Raw genomic sequence first — 18,410 nt, 5'->3', positions numbered from 1 at the left:
GTCAATGTATAGGAACAATTTTCTTAGTATTTTGTTATCCGAAGCTATCTAGGATAAATGAGTGTTTAATATTTGAAATGACATAAACCTACTTTATATTCTCCTTACTCATTCTTTATGTTCATAACTGTATAGTAAAACTGTTTAAACTCCCACTTAGGAAAATTTCCTGCTTAATACATTAAATCTTTTTAGCACTTGTCCTGTACATACATAACATTTTTCCAGTTAATTAATTTCCCTGATAATAAAGCTTAGTTTTGAAGTATCTTTAGTAACTTCTTACTTTAGTCTTAAAATGTTAATGAAAGATGTAATTAAACTAGATTGCTTTTATTCAAACATGTTATGGTGATACAGATCATAATTTTATCTGTGATCAGGGGCGCAACAACTAAATTTCCAAAGGGGGAGCAAAATACCCTTTTATAAAGAATCATCGATCCCCCCTATTGAAGTGGGGGGTCCGGGGGTCCTCCCCCGGGAAAATTTGCATTTCAAGGTGAAAAATTGTGTTATTTAAGCAGTTTTATTATCTAAAAATTGATTACATAACACTTTCTTTGCCCCAGTTTCCCCCTCTTCAAGGTTTCAGAGGGGGGGCAAAATACCCTTGCCCCCCCCTGTTGTTGCGCCCCTGTCTGTGATGCTATCTATATGAAACTTTAATGTGTATGGAGAATGTTTGGCAGGCTTTTGTACGTGAGCCGACCTCCGTAGCGTAGTCGGATGCACACTGGCTTACAGTGCGAGGGGTTCTGGGTTCGAGTCCCGGGTAAGGCATGGGTGTTAATTTACGTACGGTAATTTGATCGATGATATGGTAACGAAAGGCTTCAAATCAGTAAGGTATGACCCTATGGCCGTTGCCTTCCAGCTGTAGAGCACATAGCATAAAAAAAAATTTGTACATGAATGATTAAAACTAGGAGAAAAAAAAATCAGGAACTTACAACCAGAAATAATAATGTGTTTTGACATCGTACGGCCGAAGGCCACCCCAAAGCCCGACCTGCACCCGCCAGTACTCGGCTCCGCTAACGGAAAGCACCCCTAGCCATGGCCCACCTGAGTCAAGTGAGCGGACCGCAGCCCAAGGTAGAGAATAGCGAACCATTTTAATTACGCATGCAACGCACTCCCCGTGCCTACAAAATTCCCCACACAATAATAAAGTAATCAAAAACAAACAAAAGCCCCTAATTAATAGAGTGCGACGTAGGAGTGCCCAGGTCACTCACGTGTAGCTTCCTACTAAAACAGCTGTGAGTGCAACCCTTGCGGCCTTCAGCCTAAATTCGGTAGTGAAACGTGTGACGTAACGCAAACCGCCCCAAATTAGCATTATCATTCGCCACTGGAGTAGTTACCAAGAAACAGACAGTCTCTAGCTTGACTCTAATATGCAAACTTATTTTAGACAAACTTATTAAATGTCAATTCTAAAACATATATAGATATTAAATTAATCATTATGTTTTATTATGTGAATTTAGAGCCACTTAAATTTAGTTAATTATATAGATTTTTACGAATAACGGAACTTTAGAAACTCTGGCGCGACAGGGAGCTCACCCCTCCCCTCGCGCAGGGCCAGACGCCAGTACAGCGCGACTCGCGGACCGGGATGGACACACGTCCCACGGGGAGCCAGCACCTCTTTGTTTCACCGAACGTCCATCTGGTAATTATAGTCACAACCAAAACCTATTTTTTAAATACTCCCCGTGTGCGCCCGGTCCTTTTCCGGTGTAGGGCCTAACTCAGCCGCGTAAATTTAACACGCCCCACACAAAGCAATACATGGGGCCGTGCAGTATACGGTACGGGCCGTCTCCCGCCACCCCAGAACTTTAGTTAATCGCCCAGTGCACAGGCACAGGCTACATCCAAGCTTAAACGTGTTTTTAATTTAGTAGCGAGCCGCGGTCCACACAGGTGGGCCCGCGCGTCGCAAGTTACCGATTACGAGATTAGCCGATGCTAATCGAACGCTCTCCCTCAACTGCGACTGGCGTGAGGACTTAATAAGTAAACACACGTAGAGGCACGCAGGTGCCCCTCTCAGATAACGTGTGGAGTGTAATCGTGTACGTAAGAGCACCACAGAGTGCCGTTTTGTCAAGTGTAATTGTAATAATAGTGTAATCAAAACTTCTACGTGTTCCGACGCCTCATTGGCAGTCATGTACCGCCGAGTAAACCTCGCGCCCAATGTAATGAACCAGTGTAAATCGTGAACAATAAAACGTCCACCACGCACCTCCCGTGCGCGACGTGCGATCCGTAGAACAACCAGAACAGTGTATGTAAATTAACCTAAACAACCCAACCTAATCAGGAAACAAATTCCATCACCGCCGATGGTTCTAGCGGACCACGCTGGGGCAACGAACCCACGACCATCACACGGTTAGACACCGAGCTAGCCTGGCGCCCTCCCGGAACAAAAATCTCTAAGAAAGCCAGCCACCCCGCTAGGACCTGCGCCCGACCTCGAACACGAGACCGCGGCGGACGACAGTTTTGTTGTGTTTTTTAAAACTTGAAGCACCATTACCTGAAAATACTGTTGTAACATTTAATTGAGGATCTAGGAAGTGATCCAACCATTGTCGAAAGCCTAAAGAAAACTAACCTCAAAGATAAAATTAACTCTTTGGACGAATCATGGAGTGACATGAAAGATTCTAAACTGAAGGAGAGCTGGAAAAACATGACCTTCAGACTGGCTAAAAACCGAGACAAATTTCTTTTATGTTCATAGTATCAGAGATTTTGCTTATCCGATGTTCCTGCGGTCCACATCAACTCGGTTAATTAAGATTCTACAGTGTTAAAGATTACATCATCTTGATGGTTTGGTAAATGGTATGACTGTGATGACTGTTGAGCCTATGCTTGGATGGCCAAAGTCAGTATACGTCGTGTTTAGACCGTGGTTTCGCAGAATTGCTACGAGGATGTCCCGAGGCAGGTGTGCTGCTCGGATGGACCATCGTCGCACATCTGCAGCGAGTGCATGACCACGTTATGCACTTGCTTCAGCTTCAAGGTGCAGTGCGAGGCGTCAGATGCCACGCTGGCCACCTCCCCCGCCCCTACCCCTTGTCTCCTTGACCTTGGGCCTGGGGGTGGGCCTATTTCACATGGGCACTCTCCTAGTTGATCACAATACAACACTCCTCATGCAGAGATGGGTACATTGTTTGGCACATTCTTTAATCCAGCATCAATAAAACTTCTCGTGTTCAGATTTTTTTTCAAGTGTATTCCAACTGCTAACCTTGGTTGCTAAGTCGCATTACTGCACTGCCAGCAGTAATTGTTATCATGAAAGCTGGTTTTTATTTCAGAACAGTGTTTCCTATTTTCTAGTTGGTTACATTTCACTGTTAAAGCTGTGTTAATGTTCAATAATCCGGCAAAATCACATGGCATTGCTGGGGTCCTGATGGTGCTGTGTTAAGGGCCTCACCTACCCAGGCACACATTGTGTGCAAAGCTTTAGAAAAAAAATCACGCAAATTGTAAATTGCTCAAGATATCAAAGTGTTTCTATTTACCAACTGCATGTAAGAATACACTGAGGTTGGACGATTAGTTCTGTTTCTGCATTTAATTTTAAACTCTATTTTTAGAACAGCCAATAGAGCTAAAATTCGTGTTTTAGAAATATTTTTTAGGCATGAAACAACTAGTTTAAATTCTTAAAAGCACTTAAGGTACTTGCATTACACCTTTATTTTCATTTCTAAGACATATAATCTATGGTTACTGTTAAAATATCATAGTTTCTCTATGCATAACGAGAAGATTGCACACCAGTTCAACTTCTTGTGCTCAGAGGCGATACCGCGCTAGAGGCACAAGCGAGTGTAGCTGCCTCACTAACACAAATACACCCCTACCTGGGAAGAACCCTTACATATGTTTCACTATAATTTTTTTTCAACTGTAGTTCTTAGATATTTTCACATGATCTCAATTAACATGTTTTTCTTACTGTGTTCAGGATCATCTGTGGCTATGTGCACTCAGGTATGATATTTGAGCTTAGTGCTCATATATGAGTTTAGTGGCCATCTAATTTAGGTGCTCTTTGTCATGGAGATCCGATTGCTTAACACTTCTTGTTAATTTCAGTGCAGTACCTATTAATGATTCTTAGTTTAACTTACCTTGTCTTTTAATAGACACAAAATTAGAGTTTTTGAAATAATTTTTTCTTTTGTATTTTATCAAGAGCTTTATCAAATGACAATTTTTTTTTTTTTTAAATTTATAACGTAATTTAATGGAAAGATGCCTTCTTGGTTTTAACATTTTTGTTAACAGTTTGTTTATATCACTTAATATTAATTTTTTTTGGATATTTCAATGAAAAAAAAAGTATTCTTACATGAAATACCTAATTATTAATAGTTATTAACTGCTACAAATGTTTCTGATGTGAATAAATTTTTTTTATTTACCATTCAATTATTTTTTTCTGTCATAATTATTACATCTGCGAAAACATTGTCAATAGAATCTATTTTATGTTATTAAAAATAGTAAAAAAATTAACAGTGGTATAAAATATAAGAAACTGGGCAGTATCAATCTGGCAATACTGTATTCTAAGTGAGCATGATACTATATTATTTTAACATCTAATCCTGTAAACTGATCACAAAATATCTCCTGCATCTGTTGTTCGGTTGCACAGTTACAAACACTTGCATTGATGTTTAATACACATAAGGAGAAAAGAAGAGAGATTGTAAAGTTTTTTTTAGGGTTGACAAGGGGCGAGGGGTGCCGGGAGACAGGGTGAACAAGGATCATGGGTGGAAGATTCAGAGAGAGTAGAGAAGAATGGAAAGAAGAAGCGAGTATTCCTGGTGAGGTCTGGGTGGGAGTGGAATGAGGTAGATGGAAAGATACTGTATGTGAGAAGAAGAAAGGACTTGGAGAGGCTTCAGAACTGGTGATAAGGGGGGGGGGGGATGACTTCTTGCCACCAGACAGAAGCCCAATGGCAAGTGTATCAATCAATCCATCAAGAAAAGGAGGAAGAGAAAAAAAAAACTAAAAAAATTATGCAATGCAGGAATACTAAGCCAAAGAAATTTTTTTAAATTAAGGCAGATGGAACAACCAGGAAAGAAAATAATACATGAAGTGATAACTGTTTAAGGAGAAGTGAAACAATGTTTAAAACTTGAAGGAAGAGTAGCAAATGTGAATGTGTGAGGGTAGTGTGACGCACGGGAGGGAGCAGGCCGCTCAGACGTAGGCCTCGGGGCGCACGGCCGGGTGCGCGGGGCGGGCGCCGGCCCCCAGCCCGCTGACCACGAACAGCGAGCCTGCGTCGGGCTCCTGCCTCAGCTGCTGCTCGCTGAGGCCGGCCCGGGAGGTGGTCACGTAGAGCAGGTCCAGCAGCGGCCCGCCCCACGCCATGGAGGTCACCCGGGTCGCCGGCAGCTCCACGGCGCGCAGCAGCCGGCCGTCCCACGGGCTCACCTGGATCACCTGCCGGGGACACCAGGGACACGACTAGAGGGGGCAGACAGTGCTCGGGCCCCGGGCAATTGTTCACTTCAACATCGCAGTGTCGGAACACAAACATTGGCTGTCTGTAAAGTCGGTTTACGGACGATAGTTTAACGTGACATCGTCATAACAAAACATTGAAGATTTGACTGCATACTTTTATGAATTAAATTGAATCATTTTTATTGAATTATCACTATTTTGTATCGATACGAAGGAGTGGAATTAAATCTACAATTTAATTGATAAATTTACTTTTATTTGCACTCATTAATTCAAATATGTTTATTACTTCAACGAAGAGATTATTTTAACTATAACTTTTACACATGTTTGCTATTTAACTTCTTCCAATCTGTGTTATTCTGTTAAGGATAGGACGATGATAGGAAAAGTAGGAAACGAATGGGAGTGTTTCAAGTTTAATGTGCCTCGAAAAAGTCAAATCGATGGTTGTTCCAATCGAGTGGAAGAAAGATAGATGCGGCGCAAACGTACAATGAACGTAACGGGACAATGAGTCATCCTTTTTTGTGCGTGCAGCCGGCGTTCATCGATTTATTAGACGTCACGTCAAAAAGTGGGAGGGTAGATAAATTTAATAATCCTTGTTGAAAGTCACATACAGATACATCTATATAATAAATAGTTTTAAGCTGGTATTTTGACGTGATAACATCTTATAAAGCAATGGAACGCTCGCGGCTGCACGCACGAAAAGAGCACGACTCATTGTCACGTTCCGCCTGAGCCGAGCGTGCAAGAACCGGCCAACCACCGTGAGCGAGAAAATCTTCTATAATACCATCAGACAGGTTAAGGCGGGCTTTTTAACCAATTGTTCGTGATTATATTTAAACAAATTATTTAAATTAATTTTTTGCAAAAACTGTAAATAATATTTGAAAATTAAAAAGTATGAAATTTTTCATCAATGTTTGCTCATGACGTTATCACGTAAAATTATAGTCCGTAAACCGGCTTTACAGACAACCCCGCCCTTCTTTTAAAAGCTGGATTTTACCACAATGAAATGCCAGTAAGCCAAGTAACGAGGCCTGCAGCTGACACGCATCAACTCCTCACCTTCCCACCATCGAAGCAGGCGATCCACAGGCAGCCCGTGAAGTCGATGGTCATCCCGTCCGGGTAGCCCGTGATGCCGTGGGCGGCGAAGTCAAACACAGGGCGACGGTTTGCTGTGTACAAGCACGAGCAAGATAAAATCAATTAAGTGAGAGACTTGCACACTTGGGTTATGTACCTCTTGCACAAATAAAAATGTAACTATATTCATAAATTAATTGCGTAGTTAAATATTAGGCAAACACAATATTATTATAATGTATAAACTTGACATCATACCTCCTGTAGCAGCTAAGCCAGTACCAGTCCTCGCTGGCGGAACGCACCCTCCCAGCCAGCCCTCATGAGTCATAGCGCGACCGTGTGTAGTGGTTACGAATGCAGCTAAGTGCCGTAGTTGTGTTCCATACAGAGGATGTTCATAAATAATTATCAATTAATATTTAATTAATATCATCTAAACCCAAGTCTTGCCACGAGATAGAGTGCGACACAGAGTACGTGTGTTGGCCCCCTCAGAGCACCGTGATTAGTGAACACTCTTTATTCCCTTTGCGGCCTAGGGCCTAAATTAATTCATGGTGACAACAGAGTGCATTACTTAATTTTAAAACAACCTCTTAGTATATAAATGGAGAAGTCAAAACAAGAAACAGTCTTTATTTTAGTGCCCTCTGTGATGATTAATATTCTCTAACTCTCACCAGCATTCACTAAATTCACCCGGTTTTTGACCCAGAGACTGTGGGTGACTGCAAGTTAAGATTTGCCATTTAAATTCAAATAAACCTCTTTTGATGTATGATAATCTACATGTTAGATATGAAGGTACTTGTTATTGCATTAAAAAAAACCCAACCACTTAAAGCAACTTTCTAATCTAAATATAAATTTGGCTCAATTAGATTACATATTAGTTAAGATAACTTGACAATAAAACTAAACAAATAATTTGAAATAAACCTTGTATGGTACAATAGGTTTTAATGACTTGATTGAGAAATTTCATAGCTATTGTAGTTTTCCTGTAACAATTTTAAATAATCTTACTTATTAAAATTTTTTTATGATTGCATTTTAAATATATATCATTTAAAAACAATCGTATTTGATTTCAAATAGACATCCTAATTGAGATGCATTACGTAATATAAAAAAAAAATAGTATTTTGTGGTTGTAAAGTTTCTATTTTTAGGTGGGGTCATAGATACACATCCATCCCAAATTCAGAAGTTATTTTACCCAGGAGTGTATGCAAAATTTCAATTTCACTTAGATCTTGAGGGGGAGAGAGGGATTCCTCCTCATTACATCCCTCTTCGTGTATGTACCCACAGAGATGAGGTACTGACAACTTGGGAGGTCTGCATTACGACAGCTCGGTACCTATCGTCCCGGCGTCGACGTCGAAGTCGAAGGCGTCCACTCTGCGGGTGGCGGTGTCGGTCCAGTACAGGATGGTGTTGGTGGAGTCCCAGACCAGGCCGTTGGACACTGTCACGTTGGAGACGTGCCTCACCGCCTGCGTGCTGGTCGTGTTCAGCGAGTACAGGGAGCCCTGGTTGGGGTCCACCTTGCCCACCGTCGGCTCTGCCCCCATGGTGCCTGCAGCGGGGATGACACACACACAGGCCATGCTGGTCGGGTGGTCACCATTAGTCTGGAGTACCCCTTCCCAATAACTTAGTCTAGATATTAGATACAGATCAAGTTACTAAGAGTTCTACATCTGTATTTTATATGATAAGTGGAGGCATTTCACCTCCCCCCCCCCCACCACCACCGTATCAGCCTATCAGTGATGATAACACTCGTCTCCCCCAGAGGGGATCAGTGTTGTAAAACCATTGCAGTTGCAATGTCAGCCATTTAAAATTTTAAAGAAACATTGGTTTGGGCATGCAAAGGAATCAATACTTCTCTTAATTGTTGAAGCCTACATTATCATTATCAACATGCACCACTGCCTTTGTGGTGTAGCATGGCGTACATTCATTACTCCGTTTCTCGTTTGCGCGACTGTATTTCAAGAATGGGAAGTGTCGGCAGGCGACGAGACTCGCCTAGTGTAACCTTCGAGCCATGTAACTTAGACGGCGTGTCAGATGGTCCGGAGGGGAACTGTGCAATTAATTAATCGGCATGTGGCATCAGACTAAAAAGGGAGTATATCTACAGGCTGTGCACAAGCACAGAGGCATAAACCCAGAGGTGACGTGGAGCGAGACCCAGAGGAGACATCAGTAACCTGCAAGAGACTTCGGCCGATGAGCGAGTAGCTTCGGTTGGACAGCTAGCAGACCTGAGGCTGTTAGCATGCTATCCGAGTCGTCAGCAATTCCCAGCTAAGGGGACGAGTGGTTTTCTGATAACTGGTGTGACCCGACTGAAGCTGCGACGCCCGCAGCTTACTCGCTGGTGAGGAGCGAGTGACGGGTTACTGTAGCAGCGAGCGAATGGGCGAGTGCCAGGTTGCTGGCCGCCTCCCGTACCCTCAGTTGTGCGAAGGGTGCACCAGTTCGAGGAGGACCGATAGACACCATCCAGCAGCGCTGTCCAGACAAGGAGCTCTGGAGTCCTGGAGCGAGTCAGCCATGAACGGCGAGTAGTGTTCCCGACATTAGGGGATGCGGAGCTGCTGTCATCGAGCGAGGCAGCTGCAGCTACTGCCGGGGGCATGACTGGCATTGACTGGCCCATGGAGTCGGTGGGCTGTATTGACACTTTGAAATGCTAGTTAGAGAATATCTTCACAGTCGCTTACTATCAGCAGGTAATGCCCAATATATAAATTTGGGATTATCAGTAACACGGTGAGCATTACTTGTGAGAACGCACCCGATCAATGACTATAGCAAAGGTGTACTGTTGACTGTTTGGACAGAATTTTATTGGAAACTCATCAGCACGATTTAGTATTGTAGCGATTTTAGAGTGCAGCAGTAAAATAACTAAGACTGGCAATAAGAGCAGTATGCTCGTTTGTATATTTAACTGGCCAAGATAATAATTGTTATGATTTTGTGTGTTTGCAGAGGACCGGGACCATGTGGTCGCCTTAATTATGAGAAGTCCATCCAGTTGTTTGCCAATTTTGTTTGCTGTATTGATTGTAAATAATAGTGTGATATAAGTGAAATATAAATGTGATTACCATAGAACAATGCATGCTGTACCAACAGTTGGTTACCAGCCAAACAGTGGTTTGTGATTCCAGTCCAGGTGATGTACCTTCTCACCTTGCATCACTCAAAATAACTGCCTTCACCGATATCGCATATTTTCTCATAACTTGAGGGGGAAGGGATGTATCCCCCCTAGCTCAACCTCCGAGTACACCACTGCCATGGACCACTAGGGTGGGGTGCCAGGCCTCGGGGACTCACCCGCCCAGATGCGACCGATGGAGTCGGCCTTGCCGTCGTTGAAGCGGTTGGCGGGCTTGTCCTCGTCCACAGAGGCCAGCACCCGGGTGCTGGCGGCAGTCGACGAGTTGAGGCCGTTCCACGTGAGCAGCACCAGGTCGCGGCCCACGCTAGCCACGAAGCGGTCCGCGCTGTTCTTCACCGGCACCACCAGGCTCACGGGACCCCCATCTGCAGCACCACATGTGCGTGGAGTGCATGTTTCCCTGGTGGGGGCCAATCTCTCATTCATGAGTTTTGTTTCGGCAGCCATAAACTTGATTTGGTTTTCCACACACAGTGCCACAAAGAGAAACTAGGGGTCAGTGGGCTAATATATCTATCGAACCCTTCATCATTACTGTATGTACAAGTTTTAGAACACCACAATTTAAAGAAATCTAAAGACTGATATCAACTGAAAATGTAACCTATGAATATTGCATAACTTCGAAGGTTTCTAAGGAATTCATTATAAATAGACTTGTAATTTCGTCCCACTTTCAGGGTAGAAAGAACAAAACTGGGCCTTCCTGGTCCCCGGGCTGCGGGGACTTTCCCTTCTCTCTGTGACCCAGCATGTACTCTATGTCATTACAGATGCAGAGGGGGTTCAATACAGGGTCACAGCCAGGCAGCACTATCAATCCCCTCCCCAATCCTCCTCCACGAACATCCCTTTATTTACCCATTAAGTATTTGACTGAAATAATAAACCTAGCTAGAATTTAAAAATGTGTCCATAGGTCTCACACTATGCTGATTTGTTTACCCTCTCATAAGTTCTTTTATTTACGAAATTATTCTAAATTTTTTTATTAGATATCACTATAATTTGTTGTTCTGCCACAAATATCTCCAACAGATATTTACTTTTGGCGTAATTCCTATCAGAGATGTAAAAAAAAAAAAGTGCACAAGTCTTAATAGTCATCTTAATTTGCATGCCTTTTTACACTAACGATATTACACTAATGAATATTTGTGTCAGAACAACAAATGCAAGGTAAGGACCAAGTTAAAAATTGATGATTAGCCCTCAATTAGAAACAATGATAAAAAAAGACACAGCGTGTGAGAGGCGCGGCGTACCCAGCTTGACGCTGGTGAGCTCGGCGGCGGCGGGCTCGTATCTGCAGACCAGCTGCTGCTGGATGTCGACGAAGAACAGGGCCGCCTTGTCGGGGTCCCAGTGCGGGCCCTCCAGGTGCTGCAGCGGCCTGGTCAGCTGGCGCACGGCCACCACGTCGTCCAGCGGCGACCACCAGCTCCTGCACACATGGGCGAGCGTAGAGTCGGGCGCCGGTCACCCGGACTGTGCCACTCTTCACCACCTGGTCAGCTGGCGCACGGCCACCACGTCCTCCAGCGGTGACCACCAGCTCCTGCACACATGGGCGAGCGTTGAGTCGGGCGCCGGCACCCAGACTGTGTCACTCTTCACCGCCTGGTCAGCTGGAGCATGGCGACCACACATGAGCGAGCGTTGAGTCGGGCGCTGGTCACCCAGACTGTGCCACTCTTCATCGCCTGGTCAGCTGGCGCACAGAGACCACCAGCTCCTGCACACATGAGCGAGCGATGAGTCAGGCGCCGGCACCTAACTGTGTCACTCTTCACTGCCTGGTCAGCTGGCGCACAGAGACCACCAGCTCCTGCACACATGAGCGAGCGTTGAGTCGGGCGCTGGTCACCCAGACTGTGCCACTCTTCACCGCCTGGTCAGCTGGCGCACAAAGACCACCAGCTCCTGCACACATGAGCGAGCGTTGAGTCGGGCGCTGGTCACCCAGACTGTGCCACTCTTCACCGCCTGGTCAGCTGGCGCACAGAGACCACCAGCTCCTGCACACATGAGCGAGCGTTGAGTCGGGCGCTGGTCACCCAGACTGTGCCACTCTTCACCGCCTGGTCAGCTGGCGCACAGAGACCACCAGCTCCTGCACACATGAGCGAGCGTTGAGTCGGGCGCTGGTCACCCAGACTGTGCCACTCTTCACCGCCTGGTCAGCTGGCGCACAGAGACCACCAGCTCCTGCACACATGAGCGAGCGTTGAGTCGGGCGCCGGTCACCCAGACTGTGCCACTCTTCACCGCCTGGACAGCTGGCGCATGGCGACCACACATGAGCGAGCGTTGACTGCACCACTCTTCATCGCTGGCTCGCGTCTGGAGGGCTTAACCCCCGCAACTAACAGTCAACGGTCTGGTCTCACTCGTTAGGTTGGTTATTTAAATTTCTTGTCATTATTATTGTTGTGGGGAATTTCTTGTAAATAGATGGTCTATAGTGCTATTACGTCAAAATTTTCTCAGCAGATAGTTACTGAACATTATTCAACAGCTGTTAAAAGGCATGCAGTTGTTCGTAATTAAATAATTTGCATGACCTTTAACATGCCGAAATTTTTTTTGGACATACATATTGGTTTGCTGACTGGGCTGGGGGTTGGGTGGTGTCGATGCTGGGATGGGTGGCTTCAGCCTCTCGACATAGCTCTTCTCCGACGTCTGTGGGCTGCGGTGAAACGGCGTACCCGCTTCCGGATCCTGGCCTAGGGGAGTGTACGGCAGTCCGCAAGGGTTTAGGGAGCGCGTGCAATAATTAAGCAAACCGAAAGTTTTGATTCAGTTGTATGTCATAGAGAAAACCCGAAGAACAATGAAAGATGAATTTCAAACGCACAGAGAAACCTACCAAAATTATCCTATTTGATGTGTTAAATGTTTGGACAGCACAGAGAATTCAGTGAATGGAATTAGAAAAATTTTCACAGTATAGACCAACACATTAGGACAAATTCTTCTATGAAGCTTAACGTGCCGGGCTTGCAGGGTAACCATAAATTTAAGTGAACAACTGATAGGCTTGCTGCAAGCACCATGCCATGTGAGATGCTCAGTAAGGCTCATGGCGATGAAACCCTCAAGGTCACTCTGGGTTCCCAGCCACCCGTCACAAGGGCGTAACACTCGAGCGCCCTCGGTCACGGGATCCAGTGGCCAGGAGAGTGACGAGGCACTCTCGGAAGGAAAACAATTGATTGATCGATTGTTGCAGCGAAGAAATGGAACTTTTTTTTTCATGTAGCACTTACAGAAACGACGAGTCAGTTCTTTGCCGAAACAATTGGTCACGGGTCTGTGTTCACAATTGGAAACTTTTATTATTTTACTACCACGTCTCCGACATTGAAGCTTTTTAAATGATTCAATTGGTGAAATACATAAAACCCCACTATTCGGGGAATTAGGGAAAAGTATCTACACTGCAAGATATACATGGTAAGATAATGCGTAAACTTGTAAATGTCATGGAATTTATAAATATATATACAAATGTATGTATATTTATACAAATTTATGGGAATTTAACATGCCATTACGGTGCATTTCCTATGCATTAAGGCGGAATTACGTGGGAAGCCAACTTTTCACAGACGAGAGAGCCAAAACCCGAAGTTCCCCGAAGTTCATGCTTTTTTTCCTTATCTTTAATGTAGCTATCCTAACCAAATCAACCGTCCACAATGTTTTAAAGTATTTATAATGTAGCTAACCTAACCTAATTGACCATTAGTATCCTTTTTTCAACACCGCCATATTTATTTACAATTAAACAAAAAAAAAAAAAACCGAAGATGCAGATCGGGTGTTTGGCTCTCTCGTCTGTGAAAAGAAGGCTTCCCGAATTACGTCAGCTGCCGAGAGATTTACAACACCCCACTCATGTGTAGTAATATTTTTTTCATTTCATTACCTAACCTGGATTGGGTATGGACACGTTCTGGAATACAATCTGCGAGTTAGGTTACGAGTGTACTACCTTGTATCCCTACAAGGTAGTGCTTATTCGCTGATTTACCCGAATGTATTGGAATATCGCCCTAAATGTATTTGTGTGACAAAGTAAATTTATGGTAGTGAAACCATTCTGGAATATATTTTGTAAACTTGAATAGTCATAACAATATATAATAGAAACTTAAAAATTGCCTATAACTTATTAGCCAGAAAATTTGTGTTTGAACGAACATGGCGTCAAAATTATTTAAAATATTTTTGGATAGTTGCAGTCCAATAGATCCCGGATTTGGACTTGATTTTCGACAAGAAACTATATTAAAATACTCCCTATCTTGCTAAAATTCATCACAGGGAACACTGCAAATATTTCACTCCAAAATATTAACCTGAAACATTTTAAAACTCATAACACTAAGTATATTTTTATGTATTTGTGTTTGCTTAAACGACTGAAATCAGTCTGTAAATACTTCCTACAAACAAACCTTAAACTTATTTTGGCTGAGTCAACATTATTATATAATATTATCACATTATAATGTTATTAAAAAGTAAAAAAAAAAAAATCATATTTCGACGATATGTATTTGTACCACAGCATTCATACTTACAAAGCACACACCTTAACCACCACGCTACCAAGACCGTTGGATAAACAATAAGGATAAATATATTATAATCAATGTAAAGCCAGTTATTTTTAGGTCATATAAAACTTGGGATTGCTTTTTAGAATGACTATTTTTATTTACCAAATTGAATCCAGGGTAGTTTCACTATCATAAAATTTCACTTGGCACACCAATGCATTTGGCCTGTACCTACCCCCATGTTTACCGAAGTGACTATATACGGGCAGCGGCGCAACAACAGGGGGGGGGGGGGGCAAGGGTATTTTACCCCCCTCTGAAACCTTGAAGTGGGGGCAAACGGGGGCAAAGAAAGTGCTGTGTAATCAATTTTTAGATAATAAAACTGCTTAAATAGCACCATTTTCCACCTTGAAATACAAATTTTCCCGGGGGGTTTCAATAAGGGGGGGGGGGGGGGGGAATCGATGATTCTTTATGAAAAGGTATATTGCCCCCCCCCCCCCCCTTTTTGAAAATTTGGTTGTTGCGCCCCTGTATACGGGTTTATGTTGCTACACGCGTGTCCGCCATCTTTGTATCACATGGCTTATCTTGCAGATGGCCGCCAATCACAAGGAAGATAACACATGCACATATACGGCCTGCCCATAACTATTTAAAATACATAGTTTAGACAGAAATCACAAAAAAAAAAAAAATAAATAAATAAATTGGTTATCTGTAAAGTCGGTTTACGGACGATAGTTTAACGTGACAACGTCATAACAAAACATTGATGAAATGATTGCATACTTTTATGAATAAAATTTAATCATTTTTATTGAATTATCACTATTTTGTATGAATACAAAGAACGAATGAAATAAAATATACAATTTAATTGATACATTTATTCTTATTTGCACTCATTAATTCAAATATGTTTATTACTTTAACGAACAGATTATTTTAACTATAACTTTTATACATGTTTGCTATTTAACTTCTTCCAAACTGTGTTATTCTGTTAAGGATAGGACGATGATAGGAAAAGTAGGAAACGAATGGGAGTGTTTCAATTTTAATGTGCCTCGAAAAAGCCAAACCGATGGTTGTTCCAATCGAGTGGAAGAGAGATAGATGCGGCACAAGCGTACACTGAGCGTAACGGGACACAGCGTAACGGGACAATGTGCGTAACGAGACACTTTTTCGTGCGTGCAGCCGGCGTTCATCGATTTATTAGACGTTGTCACGTCAAAACAATTAATGTAAATTTATGTTATTTTTTTCCATATGTTTGGTATATTGTTCTCACCTACAGTCAGGCCAATACTACGTGCTACGAGTTGACGCGTGCAGGTTTGCAGGAAGCAGACACGGACTGAAGCAGTTACCTGAGGTAGTTGTAGGGCGAGCCCAGGATCCAGGGCGAGTACTGCACTTGTGGCAGGACCACAGTCTTCTCCTGGAATATCCAGTCGTGTCGTGGATGGAGCCACCTGCCGCATGCGAGACAAAGGAAGTTGCCTTAGCAAAACAACTGATCACCAGACCTGCAGATCTGCATAGTTCATTGCATTCAGTCTGTGTGAATAGCGATCTTATAAACATATCTTATGGGAACTGACCTGCGAAATTGGCGTTATAATTTGGCGACAGGCTTTTTTGAAAAACCTCAAAAATTTTAATGAGATTTTTTTATTAGATAGCGATTAATGAGGAAAAGTAAAAAAAAAAAAAAACTTTAGTTTTGCATTAAATAATTAATAAAAATAATAAAATGATTGTACTGATACTAAAAATACTGTTGGTAAAGTATAAATTCCGTCAAATTAAAATATAAGTAAATACTCATAATTGAATATTAATATAAACACATGTATACATTAAATATTCTATTCAGTACAATAATCGCGATAAATTTAAATTACCAATAATAATCAATAAATATGTTGAATGTTAATTCTAACATAATCACTTTAATTATTTTTAAATAATAAAATTGATAATATAAAATTATAATTTATAATACAAATAAATTATACATACGGGAACATAACCTCACTTATTTAAATACTCTTGAAACAAATTATTTCTACAACTAAAATTTACAATTAATAAATGTTTTTAATGATATGGACCGGTATTCAGTATTAAACACTAAAATTAATGATTTAAAAGCACATATATAATTTTTATTTGAATGTAGCCTTTTTTTCCCATCCTGTTGTTGCATGCTGCGTGCGCATTGTAAAAACTAATTTTCACTATTTTTTTTCCTAGCGCGCCTAATTAAGTACAGCGGAACCGAGCTGTCGGGATGGAGCGAGGCCGGACACAAGATGGCGGCTCTTCGCGAGACTGGCCTCGAGGCCAGTGCCGGCGGCTATCAGCTCCAGGGAGCAGCTGACCCGAGGCCACAGCTCCACAGTCAGTACTTTACTACTAGTACATGTACGCTCACATCTAGTACTTCTTTCTTTAATATAATATTATTACAGCAATTACAATATGTTTTATTATTAAGTGTAATTATTTTTAAAAACTATGGAATGTATGTGTGTGCACTGCAATGTCATAATAACTTCCTAAATTGTTAATACCATAACAAATTATAATTTGGTACTTTTTTTCTTCTTCAAATCTAGTACTTTTTTCTCGCCTAAGTTTGTACGAAATATTTTTTTCCTCGTGGACACCCTGAGCGTATACGGCCAGAGCCTTCGATACTGTCAGTCCGGAGAAAAGAATGTCCCAGCTATCAGATTTAACGGTATCGACCGTGAGCGTTGCAGTGTGTTGGTCCAAGGTCACCGTCAAACAGTTTCAGACTAGCGCGAACAGACATTTGGCTCTTAGAGGGCGAACCTGTAAACTTTATTTGGCAGAAAAGACGGAGCCCCTCCCCACTGGAATCTCTTTGCACGAGAGTTTCTGACACTTGGAGTGTCGAGACGACAGAGTTCTTTCTTGCTGGCCTCCACGTTTAGTCATGTGATTTTTTTCTTCCTTCGGGGCTTTATAGAAGATCCGTGTATACGTTCCGCCGCTACCTGATGATTTGCCAGAGTTGAAACACGGAATTGAAGAGGCTGTTAGTGCTTTCATTACTTCGGACTTGTTAACCAACGTGTAGGAAGAATTGGACTTTAGATTGGATGTGTGCCGCGCACATATTGAACGTTTGTAAAAAAAAACAAAAACAACAAAAAAAAAACATTAGTTTACCTTCAGTTTGATCCATGATTTGTTGTAAATAGTCTAAATTAAACTTTTATAATATACCACTGACACTGGGACATTCTTCTATGGATAGTCTGTAATTGCTAAAATGATTCTTTCAATAGGGAAATTTGGTTTAATGCAATTTCTTGTACATACGTAACTGCAGTTTTGCACTGTTTGTCATGGAAAAAAAAAAGAACGCAAAATAAGAAATAAAAATGAAAAACATAAACCCACAGAAAACAAGCCTAAATCAGCTGATGTCAAACAGATAAACTCAAACCGGTATTACGGACAACACAAAGAGGACAGCACATACGATCACATTCAAACTGAAACATCAGACAGCTCAAGAATTTTGTGGAAGGAATTTAGTCATGAAAAAAAAAAAGCATAATTACATATTGTTGAAAAAGGGGGAAATGAGAAGGGGGGGGGGGAGTGTTTAGTACCACTTTGCCTGCGGTTTTGCTTTCAATTTTCTTTCCTTGTAATGGTGGGAATGATAGATTTTATAGATGTTTTAGGATTTTTTTTGTGGGGGGAGGGATCCCTCATGCCATCTCTGCATACGTCCTTGCATAGAGGCTTATATTATTAACACATGAATACGTATAGCAATAATCCCTTACACAACACAAAACCAGCACAGAGACATACAACGGACATAAATTTAACCCCATTCCTTTTACAATTTTGTTTGGTAACCTTCGAAAAATTAATGTAGCTTTATAGTTAATTGGTAGCTTGTAATTATAGGGGGGGAAAAGTAT

At 42.2% G+C, this 18,410-nt stretch overlaps 1 protein-coding gene across 1 annotated transcript; it reads right to left on the bottom strand.

The window, feature by feature from the left end:
• Positions 1-4,444: 4,444 nt before the first annotated feature.
• Positions 4,445-15,979, bottom strand: LOC134535400 (regucalcin-like). The gene is made up of 7 exons (XM_063374474.1): positions 15,966-15,979; positions 15,807-15,911; positions 11,122-11,300; positions 10,012-10,221; positions 8,012-8,230; positions 6,625-6,737; positions 4,445-5,517 (listed from the first exon to the last, which is right to left on the bottom strand). The coding sequence occupies exons 1-7, from the start codon at positions 15,977-15,979 to the stop codon at positions 5,272-5,274; spliced, it is 1,086 nt and encodes a 361-aa protein (XP_063230544.1). The 3' UTR covers positions 4,445-5,271.
• Between the last annotated feature and the right edge of the window lie 2,431 nt (positions 15,980-18,410).

This window comes from Bacillus rossius, chromosome 8 (genome assembly GCF_032445375.1).
Source record: "Bacillus rossius redtenbacheri isolate Brsri chromosome 8, Brsri_v3, whole genome shotgun sequence".
NCBI lineage: Eukaryota > Metazoa > Arthropoda > Insecta > Phasmatodea > Bacillidae > Bacillus > Bacillus rossius.
The sequence above is the reverse complement of the archived record's forward strand: the minus strand, read 5'-3'. Positions and strand labels throughout refer to the sequence as shown.

Bases quoted from the DNA above. Each gene is read 5' to 3' on its own strand.
- LOC134535400 (XM_063374474.1), bottom strand. The intron at 11,301-15,806 runs GTAACTGCTTCA...CCATGTGTGCAG, and splicing joins TCGCCCTACAACTACCTCAG to GAGCTGGTGGTCGCCGCTGG. The intron at 8,231-10,011 runs GTGAGTCCCCGA...TCCCCGCTGCAG, and splicing joins CATCGGTCGCATCTGGGCGG to GCACCATGGGGGCAGAGCCG.